Below are 25,931 nucleotides of genomic sequence, written 5' to 3'. Positions count from 1 at the left end.
TTATAACTTTTGTGTAAGATTATTTAGCATATTATAACCACTGATTAAACTATTTCTCGTTATACAACTGTTTCATTATTGCCACCTGTGTTTGAAAAGGGAAACTTGTGCGCCAATTACAAAATAACCTCAGAATAAACAACAAATCAACGCCAATTAAAAATATAACAAGTATCACTCGAAGTTGCACGGATTCTCAAACGAATTGTGAGTACAACCATTTTTTATTAACATACTTTGTTATATCTACATACAATTGTTTGTTTAAAGGAGTATAATCATGGAAAATGGAACAACAATTCAGGCCCCTGTAGAAGTCCAGAATGGCACAACGTCTCCAGAAAAGCCGCAAAATAAGCCAATAAATGATGAGAAAGCCCCAGATAGCTCTGATAATGCACAGTTGAAACAAAAAAATCCCAAAGGCAAAAAACGCAAGAAGCCCAAAGACAGTACAGCACCTCGACATCCACTAACAGGTATTTACAGAAATTTAATAAGAGATCAAAAAATATATACATTACTATTGCAGGATATGTACGGTTTTTGAATGATAGACGTGATGCAGTTCGCGCGACCAATCCAGCTTTGCCCTTTGCTGAAATAACAAAGATATTGGCTTCAGAATGGAGCAACTTACCTGTAGAGAAAAAACAACAGTATCTTGATGCGGCAGAGGTGGACCGTGAACGCTATACTCGCGAATATAACGCCTACAAAGAAACAGATGCATATAAAGCATTTGTCCAGCAGCAAGAGAGTCAACAACAAGAGAAAAAAGTTAAAGAGACAGCTAAAGAGGAGACTAAACAAGCTCCAGTTCCTGTGATCAAAGAACAAACTAATAACAATAATAATATCGATTTTCCAACAAACTTTGACATTCCAATTTTTACTGAAGAGTTTCTAGACCATAATAAGACTAGAGACGCCGAATTGAGACAGTTGAGGAAGAGTAACACTGATTATGAGCAACAAAATGCAATTTTACAGAAACACATTGAAAATATGAAGACTGGAATAGAGAAGTTAGAGACTGAGATTGCTTCTCAGAAGAAGAACAGTAATGAGCTCAAGATTCACTTGGACCACCTGAGAAATACCCTTGTCAGTGGATTTGTCGGCGTTAAATTGCCTGGAATTACTGATGTTCCTACCGTGGTCAGTATTGACGGGTTTATGATGAATCTACACGGAAAATTATTGGAAAATAGCGCACAGGATGCGACTTTGCTTGCTACGGTGCGTGAAATTGTTGGCAGATTAGAGTTTAATGCATGACACAGTAACGAAGCTGACTCGAAACAGCCAGCTCAGGAAATACCATTAGCGAAGCCGACTGCAGAATGTGGTGCAAATATAGATTCTGGTACTGACATTGAAAATAAGGTTGTAGTGAAACCGGCTCAAGCAGGCTCTGCGTCTACTACTACTATGAAAAAGCGAAAATACGTCAAAAAGAAGTAATACTTAAGTGCGTTCATTAAACACTGAGATTATACAGATATTCATGTGTGAATATCCGACCCATCAGTAAATCTAACTTAAGCCAGTTTAGATATGTTATTTCATGCATGTTGATTTGGTTATCAATCATCCTCTGCAATTATAACGCGACTCGATTGAAGACAATTTGGTTCGCTGTGCTTCGCAAATTTTGTTCTTGATTATTATGGTCTCACGTACATGTCAATGAATTTGTATTACTTATGCGGCTAGTAATTACATACTAATTAATTATACTGATGTGTAACATCGTATTAGTGAATATCAGAATTTAATAAATAAATCGTGTATGATCAAGTGTTTTTTGCTTGCTTTACTGTAATTGGAAGTGTGCATATGTATATGGGCAGATCCATTAATTCTCGACGAAAGTGTGCGAACTTCATGTCAGCAATTTTAATGTCGATTTTTTCCTCAAAAGTACTCCTTAAAAGACGACGATCTTGAAAATTTGGGCTCGTCATAATCAAAACTGGCTGCTGGAGAATTTTTTGAATTATAGTAAAAGTCGATTTTTCACTAATTCACAATCTGTATTTCAACTTCTATACGACTCAAAGACTCCTACCAAACGGCATTCTTCTCAGTAGACTCACTACGATTGAGAAAAAATAGATACTTTGTCTAAACCTAGCTGACAGCCTCTAACAGCAACACTGTTATGATTAAATTTCACCAATTTGTAAAACACTAGTACAGTGTTTGGAGTTAAGGGTCGACCACTAATGCTAATGTCTCCTATTGGGGTATATTTTAATTGAATCTTCGCAGTTTTTGATTGAGTAAAGTTATAATCACCCAAAATGGGACAAATTTTAAAATATTGCTGTTTTCAGGTAACTAGAATTTTTTTCTCCGAACTTCAATTTGCCTCAAAATTTTAGGAAAGTTGCTCTGTTGTATCTTTAAGAAGTTCTGAAAATTTGAACAATGTTATCAAGCATGTATCCGAGATATAATTTTTTTAATATGGAAACAATTTAACTTTCCTAAATTATCGTTGTTAAACGATATCATATTAATAAAACCATTGCAAATCAATGCAAGTGTTCGTCAAACCTGATGTGGATAACTATTTCGACTTTTAGAGGTCTCATCGGTACATCTGTTATACACATATTAACTTTGCACTCTTTTGTAAAAATATTGTCAATTCAATTATTTATTATTGCCAGTTGTATAGAACTTATCATGTATTAGAACACTACCAAATATTAGTTAAAATCATATATGGTCATCGCAAATAACATTCGCTAAATGTGGAGGTGCCTGCAGCTACCAGAAAGAAAGAAATGCAACAAAAAATTTAAAAAAAAATAACCACGGAAACATAACACGAGAATCCGCCGTCGCTACAAAAAGGCAAAGTTCTACAGAAAATCTTCTATGTTTTGGTACATTTTCAAAATTTTGTAACTCTGAAAAACAAAATAATCATTATTTTAACGTATACTGCAATGTTAGTTTGCCATTGCGTCAGCCACACGTGCAATATGTGTCAGTTGTGTTGTAAATTTGATAAACATAATTAGTGATAATTTTAATACAATTAACGTCATAATAATACTAATCTATCGTATCTAGTAGAATGTTACGCAAACCCGTCCGCACACCATAACTCCAGAGACAGCCAGCCTGGCGTGCGTGTCTCGCATTGTTTATATTGCACCTATTACGTAAATTACGCATTGTCAAAATTGTGGGCGGTATCCCGATTTGCGCCTGTAAAAAGAAATATTTATATTCGCACGCGCCTGCGGCGAATTAAACAATCAACGCTTGTGTTAAATGCAATACATATTTCTACCTACGCTAATTGTAAAATTTTGTTATATAAATATCATAATTTGTAATAAAAAAATACTTAATTATTATAACTATATAATATTTAAGCTCTCTTAACGGGTAAGTTATGATTAGTTATGAGTGATACAGCAAAGAATGAATGAAAAATGTTTACGATGCGTCCGTTCCATAACTTTACATAACTGATCCTTATTTTTTCGTTGACGCAAACCGCTGATGTAAGATAAAATTGGTTATGCACACGTTATGTATATTTTATGCAATTTAATTAATATTAATTTTGATGTGTTGTTATCGTTTAGAAAATATTCTGGAACACAATGTATACCAAGAGGTCTTTGCCAATGTGTAGGCTGTAAATTCTTGACCACTAATCAATTGTATGAGTAAGTCATGAAGTATAGGCGTTGATAAGCAATCTGTAAACTGAATACAATTACATGAAAAACTCTGACTAACGTGGGACTAATACACTTATAATTATTACCTTAAACACATAAAACTCCAATTTACAAATAAGGCTTATAATATAATTGTTGAAATTGACCTAGGTCGCGTTGTTTCCGAGGCGATGGCATGACGCAGGGTGTGTGCCAAACACAGCCCCAGCTGCATGAAAACTCATAGCACCGCCAGGACAATATCGCCAGTTCGCCATTATGTGCTATATGTATTAGGCAAATAGAATGTGATAAATGTGGCGCGCGGTGCGTTATTAGTTACGTACCCGCCAGTCCGCACGCTGGTTGCAGGTCAGGTGGCGGGGGATTTGTCATCACCTACGCTTCCTGAACGTATCCGAATACAGCAAGTTTATTTTCTGTTAACTTATTTTAAATGTTCACATTTTATGATAAGTGACTTTTTGTTTTTATCGCCATTCCGGTGGTATAATGTTAGTTGCAAGATAAATAAATAAAAATCCAAACAGGTTTCTTCGTATTTTATGAACTCTTTGGGTTTATAACATGCCGTTAACACATATTTTGTGTGTTAAGAAGTGACAAGTATTTGATAAGATATAACCAAATTTTTGGCATATTAATATCCTGGGTGAAGATCAGTGGCAAAAAAACTATGATTCTTAGCAGACACATCCTGAGACTTTCTGCTCTCTGATTGGTGCTTAGAGTCCATATTGCTTTTCTGACGTGGGTGTAATGCATTTACCTAACATGAAGGGATGAAACGAAACACACATTTTATATCACACTTAATCAAGTATCATCTGTGCCTCTTTTGCGTTGCTATAAGAACTGTAAATAAACAAAATCTTTGCATTTGTTCGTTGCTTATATTACATTCCAATATTATTATATGCGTACATTATATTATTGCTTAACACTATTTTTTGCCCAGTATTTTTACGATCGACGAAGATAATTTTCAAAACAACATTTATTTTCTAGAAAATGTGTTATAAAGCAATTATAAAAAGAATTATGATCTAATTTTAACACCTATCAACTCAAATTTACATTTATTTTTAGAATTCCATGCGTGATGTGATTTCAGTACGATTTCGACCCATTTCAACAAAAAATTAATACACCACGTACTGTGGCTAATAATTAATTATGCGTAGATTATCGAAGGGTGTAATAATTGTACAATAGTAGGTATAATGGTACAACGCACACGTGTATGCATTATGACGTAGTCTTTCACAATAGAAACAAATAGTTGTGCCGGGCGTGCATGACTGGTTGTCTATATGCTTAAATAGCGTAGGCGTGCGCATACACACATGCACACATAGTATGCACACATAGTATGCGTGCGTGCCGTACGTGCTGTGGTTTTTGACAGTGCGACGATGTCGGGAACGGCGACGCCGCCGCCACCGTACATAAAGTGCGTGCGCCCGCCCGTAGCGCAACCACTCGTGCAACGGCCTTACCTGTTGAACGTTCACTAGAAGAATCTTGTTGCGTTAGCTATTGGCCATTAAAAAAAAAAAACAAGAAAAGATTATAAATTTTCAATTTGTGCGAATCAAATTCAAATAAAATTTTGTTGAAGAGTATTGTGAAAGTTTTTGGGGTGCAGTACTTAAAACACTGCGACAACTTTTAAAAGGTTAGTATGTAGCTTTACATAATTTTTATTAATATTAAAAAAAGATTTTTATCATAAGTTTAATTTATAAGTTATAAAAATGTTGTTATCGATGCCAATTATAAGCTCAATTTGCATATCGCATATTCCAATTATAATCTTACGAGCTTTGCAGAATATTCACAAAACTATGATGCAATTTATAACATTGCACATAAAAATATAAATTTGAATTTTTGTATCCATTTTAAATAAAAATATTGCATTAATTTGAATTCATTATTATTGCAAGAAGAAACTATATAAAGTCCAATTTGAACAAATTTTACCACAACGAAAAAGTTGCCTAAAATTGCCCACAAAGTTGATAATAAACAAAACTAAAATCTAAATATTCAGTACTAGAAAATTTGTTTACTTATTTTGATTATTAATGTATTTAAAGACCAATAATTTAAGTTGATAACTGCAATATATGTAAATATATACATATAATGCTTAATTCTGTCCAAGTGTAATTAATAATGTCCCTCATTTGTTTGCTTTCGCCCTGAACAAAGTGTAGCACCCAGCAAATTAATAAATGAAATTGCTGCGTGCAGCAACATAAAAGTATTTGAACGCATTATATATCAACCGAATAGCAATAAACTAAAATGATTACGGCGCAAAATTAATACCTGCTTTGGAAAATTAAATGAAATAATTGTAATGCGTGGGAAAAGTTCGCACATGGTACGAAGGGTGAAATAATAATTGAAATTGAATGTGGTTCTTTTTCAAGGAATAATCTATTTAATTTTACACATGTGCGTTATTTTTGCGGTGTTCTTTTCGCTTGGGAAAACGCGTGTGCCACTCTAGGTAAATTTATAAACTAACGGCTGATTATTTAGCTTTATTTCATCCACACTAAAACACGAAAAATTTAAACGTGCTTTATAACAGTTGTTAGATGTATGTATATGTAAAAGTCTTGATAAATTACTTCTGATAGTCTGAATCGTTTAATTAATTAAGGGGGTTGTGATGATGGCGTACAATTATATGAAATTGTAAAATCATACAAAAACTGCACAAGATATTTAAAATTTCAGAGTGTAACAATCATTACTGAGCACTGGCAGTTAGTGAAGTATGAATTTAATTAAAGGACATTTTTTAGTTACATCAACACTGTTTCATGTTCATACTAAGTATCAATTATAAATAATACGGTTTTTCTATAAATACCGACCAGATAATTGCCAATTACAGTTTATACATCTATATTTATTCAACCATCAAACAACGAGCAGGTAATATTATTTGCATCTATTTGTAGATGTAGATGTAGTAGATTATTCATAGATATTTGGCATTTTAAATTAGTTATTGTTATGAATAATCTGGTGTTTTTCGTCACGTAACGATTTGAGTATTTCAGAGTGTTCTTACGGCAAACTCAGAGTTAACTACGGCAAACCTAACAAGGGTATTAGGCCCATTGGGAAACTCCACGCAATTGTGAATAAATTGTTGATATTCTTTTATTTGTAAATTGGTGTTGTGTGGTGTTCTTCTTTAGACATTACATCACTCCTGTTTAATCAGGAAAAACATTGACATTTTATGCTATTTCGACTTTTATTAAAGTTCTTGTCTACATGTTATTGATCACAATTTTAATATATTTTGATATGTGCTTCCGACACCTCTACAAATTTTTACAAACATTTAAATAATTAAAGCTACTAGAGGTATAGGTACGAGTACAACAAGTTTAATGCAAAATCATTTAAACAAATCATGAGACTTAAATATTACAATTTCAGGAATTTATTTAATCAGTGTATGATACTTCGTGTAACTACCAATTGAACCTTTTATTTTTTGTCAGGGAGTTTAAACTCACTTTTACAAAAACTAATATACCGGTGACTATGTATATGATTTGGCTTCTACCAACCAAGACACTATGGGTTGTTTACACATTCCCCGCTAAATTCTTTTCCACACTTTTCAACATACAAGTAGCGATGTTTTCGGTCATATTGAATGTACATTTACCATCTTTGCATTTTTACCGTAACATATACATGCATTCAACATAGTAATAATTAGAATATGTTATTATCAGGTCATGTATTGGTTGCTCCCATAATTCTACAACGAACTAAAGAAAGGTTGATTTAATTTCAGAAATAAATTTAACAATTAAATTTGAGGTACCAAAATAGTAAAGTGAAATATAAAGACTTTTCTGAACTATTAATTACATTTAATTATTTTTACTTTTGCATTAAACAGAAAATGATTTTTTGTATATAAATAATACAAATATTTTTTAAGCGAGATAAAAAATTGTGTTATTATAAAGATAATTTATTCAAACTAATCCTTGCATACTTTTTTATTTATCATTTTAATACCCGATTAACGCTCAATCAAATTTATTACAATCGGTTATTGCTTTTATTCTTCTAAAATACAATTGCTGTCACTTGGAAAAGTTGAAAAACACATTGACCCGCTCATAAATTGAATTACACCCCAACAACAAACCCCAGTGAAAGCCGCGTTCGCATTCGCTTCACTCGACCCTTTGCAAAAGAGAGTTTGCGAGGTAGCTACGACAAAATGATGCTCTTAACGCATTTTCCGTCTCATTAGAAAACGTCGACGCAAATTTGAAAATTAAAAATTTCAAAATGCACCCTGACGCGCACTAAGCACTTAACACTCGCCACTAGTAATAAATTTACATACCAAGTGAATACGATAGAATTGAATTAACGTGCCCATATAATAATAGAACAAAATTTATAGTTAAATAATTATTGCTGACATTAGCAATCTATAACTAAGGATAATTAAATAAATGTGCTAAATAATTTACTGACAATGTTACAAATTGAATATCTAACTCTCACTATACTTCATCAATGTAATAAACCTCTAATGCTAAATAATTACGCAAAAATACGAGCGCTGCGACGCCAAATGACAAATGATAACAAAGCACGTAATATAATTATTAGTGGCGTCGACACGTTGTTGTTTGTAATTACCTGAACAAACTCCAGTCACCTATGGTTAATTTGTCGGCGTTGTGGCATGGAGGCTTGTTTGTTGGACTTCGTGTGCGGCAATCTTTTTGGTTTGGATAATAATTAAGTACGTTGCATTGAATGTTGTGCTGAGGGGCGATAATTAATACCGGGACTGATAAGCAGATGATTGTATCAAAATTTCCACCGATTGCCTTCAAACATGCCGACGCTGATAAGACCATCGCAAAACAAAACAAAAAGAAAGTTATTTGATATAAAAATTAGACAAACGGTGTTACAGTGCAATCAAAAAAAACAATAAATAAAATTTAGAAACATAAATATAATATTTATATAGTTTGACCTCCGCCCACAGGTATGTCAAAAGTTAAACGAAATTGAAACAAAAGACGCGAAACGTGACTTTTAACCCTAATTTATGAACGTGTGACATGTTATGTCATTAGGTGATATTACCAAGAATGCACAATTTCCGGAATGACTCATTGACTCATATTATCGTAATACTTTTCCATTTCTCACCGCCTCGTTGGTGCGCTGAATGCGGACGGAAAAAACTAATATGTAAATTGCTTCTTTGACGCCGGTTTGCGAAATGATATTATTTACAAAACACATGTGACGATAATAACGACGTTGGAAACGTTTTTAAACCGCCAGATATTTAATCAATGTTAAAGATTAACATATAATATCACCGAAAAATAGCAATAACAACATAGTTTAATAATGATAAAATGCCAGACTAAAAATGTCGTTTTATTACAATGACTATTAATTAAATTGGGCTGATGGCAAAATAATAGCCATACCAACATGGAAAAAAAAGATTATTATCGCGCCGGGCTGATAATTCAATATAATCCCGATAATGTGTTATAGCATGTTTTACAAGCCAACGTTATAACAAGCCGGCTTATCGCAGCATTGCGACATAATCACAGTAATTATATCATGCGCATATTAATTCGCACACTTAGGTATATTATGTTTTTTTGTGTGTGAATTGTATTAGATAGTAAATGTAGGTATTACTTGTATGCTATCTTCACATATACCAATTTATATTTATCATCGGAATTTTGGCGGCGTATTTGTGTGCATCCGGGTCGCGAATGAATGATAAAGTCATAGATGCCCATAATAATGTATACGATAATGGCTTCTGCCAAACTTTATATCTTGATATTATCATATATTAATATGTCATCATCAACATTGGCCCTACATAATATATATATGAGTCTTGGCTTAGTAGCTTACTCTACACCTAGCATAGTTTTGGTTACGTATTAATATATCTCCAGATTTTCATCCACGAAATTTTCAAAAAATTTGAATTTGAAAATTTTAACTTTATTTAAATTTATTAAAACTATGGTATTTTGTAGAAGGTACTTAGGAATTTATATGGCTTGTTAGCCAACAACAAAAACGAGTACACATAAATATCTGTTCTCAGTTAAATAATTAATTAAACCTGACTTTAATAATCTGGAAATATTTTTAATTCATTTTTTCTCGTGGATACAATTTATGTTTTAATCTGATGTACCACTTTTCTCTTTATAACCGCATCTTTGCCATAAAAAAAACGGAACGTTCATTCCCGATTGAAATCTTTCTTTCAGCTGAAGTTATAAAAAAAGAGAAATTTTCTATGCAAGGTTCAAAACTTCTGCTATTTCCTTGGTTTGCACGCAATATCAAAACAAATAAGCTTCACCAATTTCATTCAAAGCTCCGAATTAAGCGCGAGTCAAAAGCTTGGTTTTAATGAGAATTTATTTACGCTTTGATCTTGATGAGCTTAACAAGATCTCACTAGATAAGAATTTTAGGTAAAATGTGCACAGATATTAAGAATTTAAAAAGCGTAAAAGAATATTTACTAAAGTTTAGAGTTCAAACAGTTAATTGATAAATAATTTATTAGCGTTTTGGTTTGATTTCTAGATGTCGAGCAAATCTCAAGTAATTTGCGCCTCGTTTCTTCTCTGCTGTGTGTTATGGTCGTCTTCCACTTCGATAGTGAAGGCGCAGAATGAGGATTTGAAACGTCCTACGCGACCGGATACTTTTCACACTCCGGAACAAGTCGCTCAATATGTGCATGATATGCATGAATATCTACGTGCAAAAAGCATCAGGTAATTATATTAATTATGATTAATGCAAGCAAAAAATTGCGTTTTGATGTTACAAAGCGTAAATATTAATCAAAAGCTATGCGATGCGGTCTGCGCCATTTGCAAATTCCCAAAGCAGCAAAAATTGAAACTGGAGAGCGGACATAATGTGCGCACCTCCAAATTGATTTAATTACTATTCACTCGAAATATTATTAGTGGACTCGGGCGCAAAATGGCGTTCGAATGGCATTAATAATTTATTAATTTATGAATAAATTCGCTAAATGTGGAAAATCAAATTTATCTACAACTTGTTTTGCTTATTATAATTTTGTTGGTTAATGTTCAACATTATTAAGAATAATTCGGTTTTATATTTCTGTAATATCAAAGAACAAAAATTAAATTAATGTTTCCAAGAATGAATGTTAATCTATTTTTAGGTACGGAAAACGTTTTGCTCCAATGGCAAACTCCGAAGCTGGTGATGACTTGCAAACAAATGAAAGGATCAACGATTTGCATAAGCAACAACTAGCTGCACGCGATGAAAGTGTCGCTGAAGTGAACGAAGAGAATCCTCTGGAACAACTAGCACTATACCAGATGCATCCAATAAAAGAGACCAACTTGTATCGTCTACTAACACAAATTCCCCTTCCGTTACTCGCGAAATACTTGCACATCAATCAGATTATGAATCAGAATGAGAACGAAAATGGCGTCGGTGCGTATAGAACCAGTATTCGCCAAACGATGTTGCATCCGTTCGTGCGCCAAAGATTTATCTCCGCAAAGCAAAAAAATAATGATTTTTAAGCGCATGCTTCCATTTTGTGTTTATTTCAATTTTACAATAGCAAAACTTTTTGTTAAGAGCTATTACTTATAATAAAGCGATGTTTTGGACAATCACAAATTCGGTTTTCAATGAAATCGGTTATTTAAATTGTTTTTTATACTTACATTGAAATCCGTGGTAATCCATCGTTTAATGTTGAGGTTCCGAAAAAACTACGTAACACATTCATTCATTGTAATAGTGAGTTATTATACAAGATGACGATGTTGGGATGTGACGTTAAACGAAGTGATACTATAGGTAAATTAGTAGTTATGTAACAAATATTGTTTAATATTTAAAATTTTTATAAGTTTGGCTGGACAATTTTAATAAATTTATTAACTTATTGTGATTGTCCAACACACTACCAAAGTGGAACTCGATGTAAACCATATCAACAATCCTTATTTAAGAAAAATGTGGAAATAATTTGATCTGAAATTTCAAGTTTATCTAGGCGATACAAACTAATAAACATATGATATCAACATACACAATTGTGTTTGGCCATTAACATTTAAATTGAAATGCCATAGAATAATTTTTAAAATGCGTATTTATTGATGTAAGAAAATAAAATTCAGTTAGATAATTACAGATAATATTAGTGTCGTTTAAGCAACACGCTCGTACATTTATTCACAGTTAGCAGCCCAGGGCCAGTCGCACACGTTGATGGCTGGGTTGAAGTGCAGTCCAGCAGGACAGTTCATGATATGAGCCTTACCCCAGTCACATTGGCAGAATTTGGTGCAATCGACGTGTGCAAAGTAAGTGGGTACGTCATTGTTGGGTGGACAAGTTCCTTTGCAACCGTCTCCGGATGGTTCCGTTGGTTTCTCGGTTGGGGCCGAAGTTGGTTTCTCGGTAGGCTGTTCTGTAGGCTTTGTGGAGGGTGTTTCAGTGGGTTCGGTAGTGGGTTTTTCTGTTGGTTCTTCAGTTGGTTTCTCGCTTGGTTCTGCCGTCGATGATTCTGTGGGTTCCTGAGTTGGTTCTTCAGTGGGTTTCTCTGTTGGTTTTTCGGTAGGTTCTTCAGTGGGTTTTTCGGAAGGTTCCTCAGTTGGCTCATCAGTAGGTTTCTGAGTAGGCTCTTCCGTGGGTTCCTCAGTGGGCTCCTCAGTGGGTTCTTCAGTAGGTTGTTCTGTAGGATTTTCTGTTGGTTCTTCGGTAGGTTCTTCAGTTGGATCCTCGGTTGGTTCCTCCGTAGGTTCCTCAGTGGGCTCTTCGGTGGGTTCTTCAGTAGGTTCCTCTGTAGGCTCGTCAGTTGGTTTTTCTGTCGGTTCTTCAGTTGGCTTTTCAGTAGGTTGTTCCGTGGGTTCTTCTGTTGGTTCCTCAGAGGGTTCTGCTGTTGGATTTTCAGTAGGTTCCTCAGTGGGTTCTTCTGTAGGTTCTTCGGTAGGTTCCTCTGTAGGCTCGTCAGTTGGTTTTTCTGTCGGTTCTTCAGTTGGCTCTTCAGTAGGTTGTTCCGTGGGTTCTTCTGTTGGTTCCTCAGAGGGTTCTGCTGTTGGATTTTCAGTAGGTTCCTCAGTGGGCTCTTCAGTGGGTTCATCTGTAGGTTCATCAGTGGGCTTTTCTGTTGGTTCTTCGGTAGGTTCTTCAGTAGGGTCCTCGGTTGGCTCCTCCGTAGGGTCTTGAGTAGGCTCTTCAGTGGGTTCTTCTGTTGGCTCCTCAGAAGGCTCCGCGGTAGGATTTTCAGTAGGTTCCTCAGTGGGTTCTTCTGTAGGTTCTTCGGTAGGTTCCTCTGTAGGCTCGTCAGTTGGTTTTTCTGTCGGTTCTTCAGTTGGCTCTTCAGTAGGTTGTTCCGTGGGTTCTTCTGTTGGTTCCTCAGAGGGTTCTGCTGTTGGATTTTCAGTAGGTTCCTCAGTGGGCTCTTCAGTGGGTTCATCTGTAGGTTCATCAGTGGGCTTTTCTGTTGGTTCTTCGGTAGGTTCTTCAGTAGGGTCCTCGGTTGGCTCCTCCGTAGGGTCTTGAGTAGGCTCTTCAGTGGGTTCTTCTGTTGGCTCCTCAGAAGGCTCCGCGGTAGGATTTTCAGTAGGTTCCTCAGTGGGTTCTTCTGTAGGTTCTTCAGTAGGTTCGTCAGTTGGTTTTTCTGTCGGTTCTTCGGTTGGCTCTTCAGTAGGTTTTTCCGTGGGTTCTTCTGTTGGTTCTTCAGAGGGCTCTGCTGTAGGATTTTCAGTAGGTTCCTCAGTGGGTTCTGGAGTAGGTTCCTCTGTAGGCTCATCAGTGGTGGGCTTTTCTGTGGGTTCCTCCGTGGGCTCTTGAGTAGGCTCTTCTGTAGGGTTTTCAGTTGGCTCTTCCGTGGGTTTTACAGATGATTCGGTTGAGTCATCAGTGACCTCTTCAGATGGTTCAGCAGAGGACACTTCTTCTTTGCTTTCCTCACTCTCAATCCAGTCATCATCATCATCATCATTACCATTACTCCATTCACTACTATTGTCACTCTCATCACTATCCTTGCTATCACTCTTACTTTCATCGCTTTCTTGGCTACTCTCACTCTTATCGCTACTGTTGCTACTGTCGCTACTATCGCTGCTGTCACTCTTGCTTTCATCGCTTTCTTTGCTACTCTTGCTCTTATCGCTACTATCGCTGCTGTCACTGCTCTTGCTGTCACTGCTACTACTACTGTCACTGCTGCTATCCTCCTCGCTGCTGTGCCTTTTGCGGTCTATAAAATTGAAACAGTCCACTTCGCTTTCATCACGACAATCTTCAAAATCTTCATCGTAAAGTTGTCCTTCAGGGCAACGTTTCTCAATCATATGGTTTTTTTCACAAACCAAATATCTATCACATTGCAACACCGATGGTACCTTTTCACCTTCAATACAACGGTTTAAGATAGCTGCATTGGTACATGCAATGCCTAAAAAGGCCAAAATCACCACTCCTACATAGGATAATTACATTAATTATACATATATTCAATAAAGAAAAATATATTTATTTTACCTTTGATATACATGGTTTCAATAGTATCAAATTTTTAAAACCAAGACTTTCAAGTTTTCTCGACTCGTGTCGAACGAATTATCAGCAAATTGAAAAGTTACCGTTTATATAGTAGATCGGTAAAATTATGTTAAAAATATGTTCTTGTCTTATCTCCTAGTTGTCGGCAAGTATTGTAAAAAAGATTTGCAATTTTTTTTATCCTAGTCGGCATACATCTATTATACAGTGACGAATTAACGGTTGCATCATTGGTTTTGTTCAATATCTAATGATAACTTTTATCATTTATTTTATACTTAAAAACAATTAAACCAACTCTGTGCTAAACAATACAAACTCATTAATGTCTATTCAATAGATAAATAAAGTCTTTAAATCTATTTTATTTGCATTAAAAAAAGGTACGATAAATATAATTTAATGCTTCCTTAAACATGAAATTTTATGATAACAAATTCAAAAAATACGAGTTTCGTAAGCCACGGGTTTTCATTTGAATTTACATACATTCCACGAGTGCAAATAATAAATCACATGTAAATTCAAATTAAAGTATTTCTGCTTGCTGGATATAAAATTTTTAAGAACATAATTGTCTAGACTTATTACCACTAATAAAAACAAGTTATTGGATATGCATAAACTCGTGTCATAAGTTTTATTTACTGTTAACTTCTTTAAAATTTTGTTCGATTTTAGTTGCATTATACTCGTACCTAATCCGAATGAAAACAAATTTTTTTACCCGCGCAAAATATTTTGGCGTTGTTCATGTTGAGAATGTTAACAAAACAAAAAATTTAATACTCATTCAAACTAATCTCTGAAACCAAAATTTAAAATCTTTTTATCTTTGGGGATGATCGTCTGTTGTTCATATTCATTGCTGTTATGGTCTTATCTATACAATATAAGTCTATGACTTTTGATCAGGAAATGTTCACGTGCATATCACAGGTAACTTGAAATTTGGATTGCATCGAAAATTCAGATTCTTTCAAGAATTAAAGTATTATAGAATTAGCCAGATATTAAGTATCGTATTTATTCCAATTGATTCCAATAGATAAAACCAAACATTTGGTGACGATACACCTTTTGTCCTATCTTCTTTAATTTATCGGTCTATTCAATATTGTATTAATTCTAATACACTAAAGGAAAATGTGTTCTGTGTAACGTAGAAATTAGTACAACTTGGTTAGCGAAACTCTTATATTTGTTTTTTTTTCCAATGTAACTCTAGTTATCTAAAATGTGACAAAATGTCTCATGATCGTGGTACAAATAAATTATACTGTACAATTCATAAAATAAAATAATTTTTCAAAAACCCTACTAATTGTTACTTTTTTGGTGTAATTAATGCAAATGCAAGTTACTCCTGTATAATATTTGACATCCTTTAGAAGAACACCTATTGTCAGCATCTTTTTGATACTTTTTTTAATCTTTCTAAAGTATGTCTAATTTGGTATCATGTGACAATTCTATCTACCCTAATACCATTAATTCAATATCATCTAAAATCACTTATTTCAACTTTTTCAACCCCAACTTAGGAAATGTTTGATACAGCTTGCTTTCGTTTTTGTCTCTTTAAATCTCAAAATTCAAAAACCTGTAAACTTTTTGTTGAATTTGGCGCTCTTTCCCTGTCGTCGTTGAGCCACGGGGAGTGGGGAGGGGGATTCAACCCAAGTGACACAGTGGCTTTCTAGCCACCTTGTGTTTTGTTTGTAAGTCAGTTAAGTTCGTTACTTTGTCGAGTTCTTCTATGTAAAACTATGTAACACTGTATTATTATTGCATTTAATAATAAATCCTTCTTCTTGTTAAAATTTTAACTCTACATAACAGGTTATGGGCCCAGTTTAAATACGACTGGCTATGTGTGTTTTAAAAGAAAGTATGTGTTGTGGACATAACGGTTACTCAGACTTCTTGAATTATCCTTGTGCTTCGGGTGTGAATTAATTTCAGTTTGACATAAAAATGGCGTTACAAGACATTCGCGTTCCGGTTTTGACAAAATCAAATTACCAACGATGGAAATACGATGTCACATCGTGCTTGGAAAGTGTCGGTGTGTTCGATATTGTGTCTGGAGCTGAGCCATGTCCAAATTCGACGACACATGCCAAGGTGGAAGGGTGACGCTAGGGCGAAACGAATTCTCACTGGAGGCCTCAGTGACGACGATCACGCAAGTATGAAAAACGCATCACTGGAAATTTGGGACACAATAAAATCATTGTACGAGGCTAAAACGGAGACAAATAAATATTTGTTGGGTCTGGCTTTTCATGCGCTGAAGTTCAGCGAGTATCGGACAGTTTCTACTTATTGTGCTGATTTGTCGATAATCGTGCAAAATCTAAAGACAGCCGGGGATATAGTAGCAGACTCGCTGCTAGTATCAAAACTCGTAAATGATTTTCCATCAAAATTTGGTTCATTCCGGGAACCATACTTTATCTTACGGGCATCAGGCCAGGTGCTAAACTTTGAAAAACTGCAAGAACAGTAACTTCTTCTGGAAGCATTTCACAGTGGATGTGAAGTACGTCATGATCACGATATAGGTGATGCTCTCTAATCAAAATTAGATTAGTGGGAAGATGGGCAGAAAAGGCGGAAAAGCAAAGAAACGCACAGTGAGTTGTTTTAAGTGCATGAAGGTTGGCCACTATTCAGACAAGTGTCCAATTCGACGAAATGATCTGGCACAGACGAATCATACGTCGGGAGTTGACTTGTCATGGGGTGCAGCGTTGATGTTGGCGCATGCATATTTTGAAAATGCAGTGTGCAACTCTTCGGTTAAAGATAGCACATGGGCAAACGAGGTAGGAAAGGTGTAATGATTGCAGGACCTCCAGGACCACCTGAAGACCACCTGGTTGGTTATCATGGTAAAATTTTTTAGCAAATTAATTTTAGAATTGGAGTTTTACTATATCTGTTCTACCTTGGTCAAAACATAAATTCGCAATGTCTAAAGGAAACATTTTTATCAATGCCATAAAATATCAATAACAATTGTTATAAATAAAAAAGGCAACTGCACGCGCAGTTCCCAAGCGGTCTCCCATCCAAGTACTACCCGCGCCCGACGTTGCTTGACTTCGGTGATCGGACATTTTTTTGACATTTAAAAACTCTTTATTTACAAAAGTATAATCTGTACATATGTAGATAAACAAATACATAAAATATAATCTGGCACATACAATTATCTAAGAATAACTATACATACAGTTTCTTTGTTTGTGATCGGACGAGAACCGGTATATTCAACGTGGTATGGCCGTTGCCTGCTGGTACAGTATTAATGAAGATATTTAATACAATATTTCGTCCTTAGAATATCATATATTGACACCTGGTCATCCGCAAAGTTTAGGGTGTATAGAGTTGTATCATCTGTTATATGGATTCTCATTTGACTTTTCAAATTTCTCCATTTTTCCTGGGCAGATTAGATATATATTTTGAACAGTATCGGAGACAGAGGACAGCCTTGGCTCATGCCTTTTGTTATTGAGAAGTCCTTTGAGAAATCTGTATTTAATTTGATTTTTGCTTGCGTTTCATGATATAGCTGTTTAATTGGGTTTGTTATAGTAGCGTTTATGGAGGTCGATTCCTCCCATAGTAGTTGTAGTGAGACTGTTTCGTAAGCTTTTCTCAGGTTCACAAAGAGCAATTGGGCAAGAGCGATGGGTGGCAACCTTTTACTCCATGATCTGGTTGAGGTAAAAATGAGGTTCATGCACGACTTTTCTGCTCGTGCATTGCCTATGTTTTGTTCTAATAAGATTAACATCTCTCAATTCACTTACTTTTATTTTTACATTTGATACCATGATAGTAGTGGCCATGTCACTTTGGCGACCCACACCGAAAATATTATAATCCGTAACATAATACTAAATACAAAAATGTAAGTAAGTAATCTTTAAGATATTGATGTGGGAGTTTTGGTATTTATTCATTGCTTTCAAGCATTGTTTTTACGATGGTTGAATCTATATTCTGGTATGGACAGATTTATAGACTTGTTTGATTAGGACAATAGAAGTCATTACCTGAATTTATCAAAGATTATGGAATTCATAATCAGTTATCCATTGTTTTGAGGAACATAAACTAGTACTTTACACACAGAGGGCCAAGACCGTGGCAAAAGTACTTTAGTTAGCGTTTGCGCTAGCACCTACGGTGCAGCACAGGGCCATATGAAATGCCAAGCGCCGTCAGTCAAACCTACTCTTATCATGCGCTGCTGCTACACGTGATGCTCCAGTGGTGTACAAACGTGGTTCGAAGTTTTATAATACAAAAGTTTAGCTACAAAATTCTCAACGAGGAAATAAAGTAAGAGTAGAAAAAATAGCGTAATCATCATGTCCCTAAACGACGTTAAACCAAAAGGCGTCGTTTAGCCCACTTCATTCACACTCAATATACTATTTAATAATGCAGTAAGGTAGATAAAGATATAAAAAGATAAATTAGAATAAATGTTTCTTTATTTTTCTTATCCTTTACAATGTTTTTGTAGTTCTTTGTTCTTAGTTGACGCAGCCAGAGTTTTCGGGCCAGTCACACACCTTCATTTTGGGGTTGAAATATAGGCGTTCACCTGTTTCTTGATCCCACACGGGACAGGTCAGGAGCTCAGCACCACGAGGAGTGCAAGCGCAATAATCTTCACAACGTTCGGGAGATGCCAACAGCACGGTTTGCGAAGGCAGTGGTTTAGGGCAAATATCCTTGCACACACCTGAGTCCTTGCCGTTTACGGCCAAAACAATCACCGCCAACGAGACTAAAAAAAATTTTTAATGTTTAGCAAAGTATTGCCTATATATTTATTTATTACTTACACAAAATAGTAAAAACTTTGGAAGCAAACATAGTTGCAGATTAATTTGCTGTTGAGACAACTTTAGACAAGAAAAACTGATAACTACAATGTATTGATTCTCGGTATTTATACTTTGGGAAAAAATTCAAGTGTTATTAACTAATTGCGGTCGAATCGATAAGAAAAACTTACATGGCGTACGACATGATTTAATTATTGATATCACAATATTGATCTGGTTCGATCAATTAAATTCTTCAATTAAGATTATTACCTGTGATAATGAAGTATCGTGTGTTTCACATATCGTTGCAATAAGATATTAACAAATATATGATTTGCAGGTGTCTCAAATCTTATTCAAAATAATAAGGCAATTATATGTTGCTTAATTATATTTTGATTAACAATATTTTGTTAATAACAGCAGAGGCGGCCGGGAAAATCATTTTCATCACTTAATTTGCATTAACAAGTGAATTTAAACATGATTTTTATAAAGAAAACCCGCCTTCAATTAGTAAAATTAAAGCTAAAATTTGCTTCTTATCTATGTTCTCCTACAACAATAAAAATAACAACGTATTGTATGTATTCTGGGTATTTAAAATAATAATACGAGATGTTGTTAGTGAAAAGAATTTATTTCGTTAAACTGCCAAAGTTGTTATTCGTTAGAGCAGCCAGAATACTCAGGCCAGTCGCAGACCAAAGCTACAGGGTTGAAGTACAAACGAGCTCCGGTTTCGAGATCCCAGACGGGGCAGTGCTGAAGAATGGCACCACGTGGATCGCACTGGCAATAGTCTTCGCAACGTTCAGGGGATGGCATCAGTTTGGTCTCAGTTGGCAGTGGCTTGGGGCACACAATATTGCACAACTCGGGTGCTTGGGTAGTGGTTGGGTCATCAGCCACCACCATGCACACCAGGGCAACGAGTACAACTACAGAAAATAAGAAATAATTAATAGCACGTTTATATAATACTAGTAGTACTAGTAGTACTTACCAAAAGCGTTGACGAATTTCATGTTTGCAATGGTTTTGTACAAACTAATGTGACCATTTGCTGAAAACAGCTGGGTTTATATAGTTGATAAATTTGATTTTAAAAAAATATGTTTTGATGTTTGATAGTGATTTTAAAGTGAATTCAATAGTTTGCACATTTAGTTGAAGTGGAATCATCCGATGTTCAATAATTTCGCAATCGTATCATCTGCAATGTGGGTATATTTTGACTTTGAAGTGCTACTTAAATTATATAAATTTATTTTCATCGTAGAATACGTAATCCATAGTTTAATTATAAATATAAATAAATATAACAAATTTTAGGTAGAAACACTATTAGAATGTAGAAATTTGTATAATACTAATTCGTATCCAAATCTAAGTATAGAAATGCACATTCCAACACCCCAAATCAAAAAGTGACCCTTTAATTTATTAATAGTTAATGCCCTCCTAATATTGTCGACATTATCTTTAAGTCGTGCATGTGATAGTAGTAAATTTCTTGCAAAATAGCTTTCCGTTTCCCAATAAACATGAAGACCACTTTCAGTAACTCGCATTAAAAACTCATTCAGCGATTCCAACAAAACCGAGTTCTTTCGAAGATGAAAATAGGTATAGTCTACAATAAAATCATCCTTCAAGACGTCGTAATGTTCAATTTCTGGTACATTTAAATTTTTTAAGTCATAATAACCTGGAAAAGTATTCATATTCAAATATTCACGTTTCAATTTCAATAAATAACGCTTTTTGATACAAACGTGATGTTAATTCAATAAATCCAAACCCGATATGTCTCTTATTTCGCAGATAATCCAATATTTCTGGTTTGGTGCTCAAGAAAAAGGAATTGAAAAGATCTTTCTAAAAAAAGAATTTAGATACAAATTATCTACTATGAAATTTCAAAATAAAAGTTACTTACGTTTGATTCTTCTAATGGTATTGCATACCCTTGTGTCGGAGCAGTCCATTTTAGTTTATTCAATGTCATATCTTGGATTGTGTTAATTTTGCCAACGTAACTAAAACATTAATGTTAATTTTTTCTTAAATTTTGATATCAACTGCTTACGTTGGAATTGTTATAACACTGGATATATGTGAGTTGTAAATTGTGACAAAAATGATTGTTAACAACAACAAATCAACAAACAACATACGCATTAAAGTATTCGTTGGTAAGTGATCCGTACGCAAACCCTGTGACAGCATTATAGCAAAAAAATCCAACTTGTTGAACTTCCATTTATTAATTTTTGTCGATTTTTTATGTTGACTAAATATTATTGCAGCAAAAGCGATATAGGTCATTAATATAAAAGCCCAGAATTGGTACGATTTGATGTTTGATGCTAAGAACCAATCATTTTTCTCACTGAAACATTGTATACACACGTTAATTAAAATTAAAAAATTAAGAAGAGAAGTTCTCAATACATACATAGGCTCCGGCACTAAACATTTAAAGCTCATTCGCATAAACGGATTAGAAAGACTTGCGTACTTCAATGATAACGTTGTTAATAGAGCACTACCTTCAATTACATAAAAATTAACATTCTATTTACTTTAAGTGTGATAGTTTATACTGTAGTAAACATCAACATCGTCGTGCAAAAACGATGATTTTACACTATTGGGTGTTGCATTCCAATTGTTGTTAAAATCCCCCCAGGTCTCAAATTCAATATCTACAAATATCATGTTACGATGTTTTGAATATTCCTGCATTGCCTTATATTCAGAACCTAACCGGAAAGCTAAAAATAAATCCAAACCAAATATATTAATTGTAGAATTCTAATTAAGAACAAAAATTATGTACATTTTGTTAAGTCAATATACGGTGGATTATTAACGAAAGCATTTATAAACGTCCTTCCATTTAGATTTTTCTCTCTATTTGGAAATAGACTGATATTGTCTGATAAAAAGCTTCGATTTTGTGGAAACCAAATATTAAGTAGCACGCCTTTGTTATTGCCTCGCTGATCTTTATAATTATGAGTATACAATTCGTAATACTGATTCTTTTCAAAACCGGCAACTTTTAGCAATAAAATATTTGATATATAAGTGAATATTTTATTTTTAAATGACATTTTATTGAGATTGTTGTTCGCTACTATTAAATATGCTCTTGAATTATATTGAAATGTTGAATTGAATCGCATAGCATTCTCGATATTTTCAATTGTTTCAATTGCATGTTCAACATTTATGAAGAAAACTTGACATTGAGGTAGTTTAACTGTTGATTTAGATAAATCAATCGAAAATGAAGGAATGCTTAATTTAACTCTGTTTGTTGTAGCATTATCTTCAATATTTATTATACAATTATTATTCAGAAAATATTGTTGTAGAATTATGTTTACTAAAACTTGTAGTGATGCCATCTTGAACTGAGTGTGATATTAAAGTGATTTATAAAATTTAATCTAGCCAATTCAATAGCTAATCAGTATTATAAGTTTTACTGTGATTATTAGTTAAAGACAAATAACATAATTAATGTAGTTGATTTACCGAATGTTGTCTAACATTGAATTGCTTTTATATTTACCGACACAATTTCGTAATTATTTACGAGACGTACAAAACCAGTTACAAATGATTCAATATGAACCCATTAAAAATACCAGACTAGATTAATCGTAATGAATCAATTATTTATGGGTTTCTGGATGTGTTAAAATATGATACAAATTTGAAGTACCTACAAACATTAATTGCACACGCTATTTCATCATATCCGTCGTGAACAAAATTGTGAAATTGTGCGGATATTATATATTTCAGCGTATAAAGATTTCTGTATTTTTGTAAATATTCTAGAATTGTGGAATTTACTTTGATAATTTTTTTTAAATAAATATTATAAATAGATTTTTTAGTTTTATCTACATTCCAATGAAGATTTGGCTCCAATGTAGGTGCAAAATTGTATTAGAAGTGATTATTTTGTTTGATTAACTTGTAAGTGGAAATTTTTAAACACGTCATTTCATGATAAGATGTAATCAAAACTAAGAGGATTGCCAAGGACAAATATCAATCAATCGTGATTTTGATAAACAAAATGTCTATACAGATAACACTTTTTGACGCATTCGAATTAACTTATTATCACAATGCAAGAACAAAGTCCCTTAAAATTATGGTATATAACTTCCACAGTTGAACCAATTGATTGAATATAATATGTAGCTGATTGAGTCCCAACTTTGACATACGTGTAAATATAACTAAAGCAAGAGTTTGATACAACGTAAAATGTTAAAGTAGTTGTTAATTTTTACTCGTCATCGCGCCAGAGATATGATAAAAGCAATCCCTGAAGCATTGAACACAACAAGTGTAGAACTTTTCTAGTATACATATAAGTATTGACAATCCAATGCAATAGTTTTATATATTTATAAAGATTACAAACTTTTATTCGTTGTTAAAAATTATATACACTTTAAATTTCTGGGAAAGCACTTCCAATCATATTCTTCCCTCTATATCTATATGTGTAAGTCCGAATGACAAAATTCTTTCCTCCTAATCGAAGTGGGCACACATCATCGGGTCTCACCAGGAAACATGTCGAATATAATGCGAGCTCAAACTCTGGACTAGTGCCAATAAACATCGAACCGACTGGTTTGTCAATTTGTTGAAAATTAAAATGAAACTTCAAAATTGCCCCTTTCTGCAAACAAATATTACATATTCAGTAATAATGACTTCAGAATAATGAAAATTAATTAATGTTACATCAAAGTCCAATTTTTTCATGTAGCCCAAATAATTCGCTGTATTTTTCTTCTCTTCATCGTTGAAGTACAGCCAATTGTGTAGGCCTGATATGGCATCATTTTTAATTTCGGCTAGATACACATGTTCAAAACCACTAGATCCTATTTTACCCCCACCACGAGAGTACATGTTGAACCAGATGGTTCTAAGTAAATCTTTAAAGTCTTTCGGATCTTTAGATATTTTTCCTAGAGAAGAACACAAACATAACTAAATATCACTGCTATTACGATATGAAATACTAAAATGCACCACCTGAGGAGAATCAGACATGTATTACCTTTCGAAATAAGAAAGTTCCTTGTGTGTTGCATAACTGATGTTGATAAAATGGCATCTAAAAAGTTATTCTCTTCGATTCGTTCCTGAGCAGTGTAAACTTCATTTTGATTACTCATAACAATATAATTATTATGCAAAGCAATCAATTTCTCTATAGTTGGTATTTTATATGCAGCTGGATCTATCGTCATCAAGCTAAAATTTAAGCGTAAATTAAACAACTATTGATTACTTCTTCAATATTGGTACTTGTCTGGCGCTTCGTCCTTTAATGAATTAGACCTAGTCTTCCCTTGATAGTTGACCTTAACATACTTAAAACCATTATTCGTATCTTTCCGAAGTAAAGCCTCCGAAAACTCTTGTAATTCAGAATTTTCATCTAGACGTATTTTTGGGTTTGGAGTAGATGATTGTTGGGTATTCGTAATCCCTGCATGTTTCCCTGGAAAACGAGTAGCTGGAGTTGTTGATAGTTGTGGCCCATTTGTAGGACCTACTGTTGCTTTTGTATTTTGATTATTGTTAACTGCATTGGCGTAAGACACAGTCCCACTATTTTTTGGATTTACATAATCGCGGAGAGGTGGACCAGAACTTAGAGTTGGAGTACTTTGCACTGCAGCATTATTGCTGCTAGGGTTTTTATTGTTATTAGAACCTCCAGCTGCATTAGAATAAGTCAATTGAATATTAGGATTCACATAATCTCTTGAATGTGACGGGTCTGATACAGGTAAAATTGGATTTTGATTTTGAATAACAGCTGGTTTGTTGTTGGCTCCATTATTACTAGGGTAAGAAAGTTGAATATTTGGATTAACATAGTCGCGCGTTTGTGACGGTATGGAAGGTTTTTTGGGTATTTGTATTGGATTTGTCTCAGGTATTTGTGGGATTAAAGGTTTATTCCACGCGGACGGTTGAGAAACAAAATCACGCGCAGGTGATACAGTAGTTGGTTGCTTTTGATTTTGTGTTCTTCGGCGAGCTCCCAATTCAGGCCATGGTGTTGTAGATGATTCGGCATTTACGCCTGAACATCAAAAACAGAAAATTACTACGATAATTCCTCCGAATTAATACAGTGGATACCTATTTGATATAGGCAACCACATGAACATGAAAGTGACAAAATCCCTACCTAATATCAGGGGACAATTATATAAGCAATATTAGAACGCAAAATTAATTGTTATACTTATGCTTCAAGTAAATTAACATGATAAACATTAGCTAAAATTTAATTAGTATATGTGTTTAAAATGTTTGGTTATGTCCGTGTTGCAAGCACTGAATACATATCAACATTAAACCCTCAATAATTCAGATTAATGATTTCTAAAGATAGAAAACTTTACTAAAATTAATTTACTTACAATAGCTTTCGAGTAGGCTGTATCCAATAATAGCCAGTAACGGCAATAAATACTTCATTTCCATAGCCATGGTCTTAAACGTAAACTTATGTATACTTTCGATCACAGCACAACAAACGTCTCTAATGAAGTGGCAAAAATGTTTGACCTTCTCGTTATAAAGTTAACAACCAGCTTAGTATGTTGGTCAATCTGGATACAGTCAC

At 34.2% G+C, this 25,931-nt stretch overlaps 4 protein-coding genes and 1 long non-coding RNA gene across 5 annotated transcripts; 2 read left to right on the top strand and 3 right to left on the bottom strand.

Annotated features, from left to right (window-relative positions):
• The first annotated feature begins 66 nt into the window (after window positions 1-66).
• Window positions 67-1,804, top strand: LOC135797925 (high mobility group protein 20A). The gene is made up of 3 exons (XM_065310522.1): window positions 67-207; window positions 271-479; window positions 533-1,804. Exons 2-3 carry the CDS (start codon window positions 281-283, stop codon window positions 1,279-1,281), a joined length of 948 nt encoding a protein of 315 aa, XP_065166594.1. The 5' UTR covers window positions 67-207; window positions 271-280; the 3' UTR covers window positions 1,282-1,804.
• A 3,373-nt stretch (window positions 1,805-5,177) lies between these two features.
• On the top strand, window positions 5,178-12,003 carry LOC135798835 (uncharacterized). The gene is made up of 3 exons (XM_065311800.1): window positions 5,178-5,391; window positions 10,380-10,573; window positions 10,999-12,003. The coding sequence occupies exons 2-3, from the start codon at window positions 10,380-10,382 to the stop codon at window positions 11,372-11,374; spliced, it is 570 nt and encodes a 189-aa protein (XP_065167872.1). The 5' UTR covers window positions 5,178-5,391; the 3' UTR covers window positions 11,375-12,003.
• LOC135798834 (cell surface glycoprotein 1-like) lies at window positions 11,938-14,471 on the bottom strand. Its single transcript, XM_065311799.1, has 2 exons — window positions 14,358-14,471; window positions 11,938-14,295 (listed from the first exon to the last, which is right to left on the bottom strand). The coding sequence occupies exons 1-2, from the start codon at window positions 14,368-14,370 to the stop codon at window positions 12,035-12,037; spliced, it is 2,274 nt and encodes a 757-aa protein (XP_065167871.1). The 5' UTR covers window positions 14,371-14,471; the 3' UTR covers window positions 11,938-12,034.
• Window positions 14,472-18,877: 4,406 nt separating this feature from the next.
• LOC135798131 (uncharacterized) lies at window positions 18,878-19,429 on the bottom strand. Its single transcript, XR_010549662.1, has 2 exons — window positions 19,253-19,429; window positions 18,878-19,194 (listed from the first exon to the last, which is right to left on the bottom strand). It is a non-coding gene; the product is annotated as an uncharacterized lncRNA (long non-coding RNA).
• A 429-nt stretch (window positions 19,430-19,858) lies between these two features.
• LOC135798129 (endoribonuclease CG2145-like) lies at window positions 19,859-25,931 on the bottom strand. Its single transcript, XM_065310869.1, has 11 exons — window positions 25,726-25,931; window positions 24,596-25,382; window positions 24,345-24,541; window positions 24,023-24,252; window positions 22,636-23,957; window positions 21,699-22,017; window positions 21,330-21,632; window positions 21,180-21,279; window positions 21,016-21,118; window positions 20,244-20,948; window positions 19,859-20,178 (listed from the first exon to the last, which is right to left on the bottom strand). Exons 1-5 carry the CDS (start codon window positions 25,793-25,795, stop codon window positions 23,724-23,726), a joined length of 1,518 nt encoding a protein of 505 aa, XP_065166941.1. The 5' UTR covers window positions 25,796-25,931; the 3' UTR covers window positions 19,859-20,178; window positions 20,244-20,948; window positions 21,016-21,118; window positions 21,180-21,279; window positions 21,330-21,632; window positions 21,699-22,017; window positions 22,636-23,723.

Source organism: Atheta coriaria, unplaced genomic scaffold, assembly GCF_025399875.1.
Source record: "Atheta coriaria isolate IRGN ID8LTWV9N9 unplaced genomic scaffold, Caltech_Dcor_3.1 hic_scaffold_9_pilon, whole genome shotgun sequence".
Lineage (NCBI taxonomy): Eukaryota > Metazoa > Arthropoda > Insecta > Coleoptera > Staphylinidae > Dalotia > Dalotia coriaria.
This window is presented reverse-complemented; position numbering and strand designations above follow the sequence as displayed.

What these genes read in the sequence shown, in the direction of transcription:
- LOC135798129 (XM_065310869.1), bottom strand. Translation starts at nt 25,795, where the DNA reads ATGGCTATGGAAATGAAGTATTTATTGCCGTTACTGGCTATTATTGGA. An exon ending in CAGCCTACTCGAAAGCTATT is followed by an intron (nt 25,383 to 25,725) that starts GTAAGTAAATTA and finishes TTTGATGTTCAG; the next exon opens with GCGTAAATGCCGAATCATCT. An exon ending in TGAAAAAATTGGACTTTGAT is followed by an intron (nt 23,958 to 24,022) that starts GTAACATTAATT and finishes ATTTGTTTGCAG; the next exon opens with AAAGGGGCAATTTTGAAGTT.
- LOC135797925 (XM_065310522.1), top strand. Translation starts at nt 281, where the DNA reads ATGGAAAATGGAACAACAATTCAGGCCCCTGTAGAAGTCCAGAATGGC. An exon ending in ACCTCGACATCCACTAACAG is followed by an intron (nt 480 to 532) that starts GTATTTACAGAA and finishes TTACTATTGCAG; the next exon opens with GATATGTACGGTTTTTGAAT.
- LOC135798835 (XM_065311800.1), top strand. Translation starts at nt 10,380, where the DNA reads ATGTCGAGCAAATCTCAAGTAATTTGCGCCTCGTTTCTTCTCTGCTGT. An exon ending in CTACGTGCAAAAAGCATCAG is followed by an intron (nt 10,574 to 10,998) that starts GTAATTATATTA and finishes ATCTATTTTTAG; the next exon opens with GTACGGAAAACGTTTTGCTC.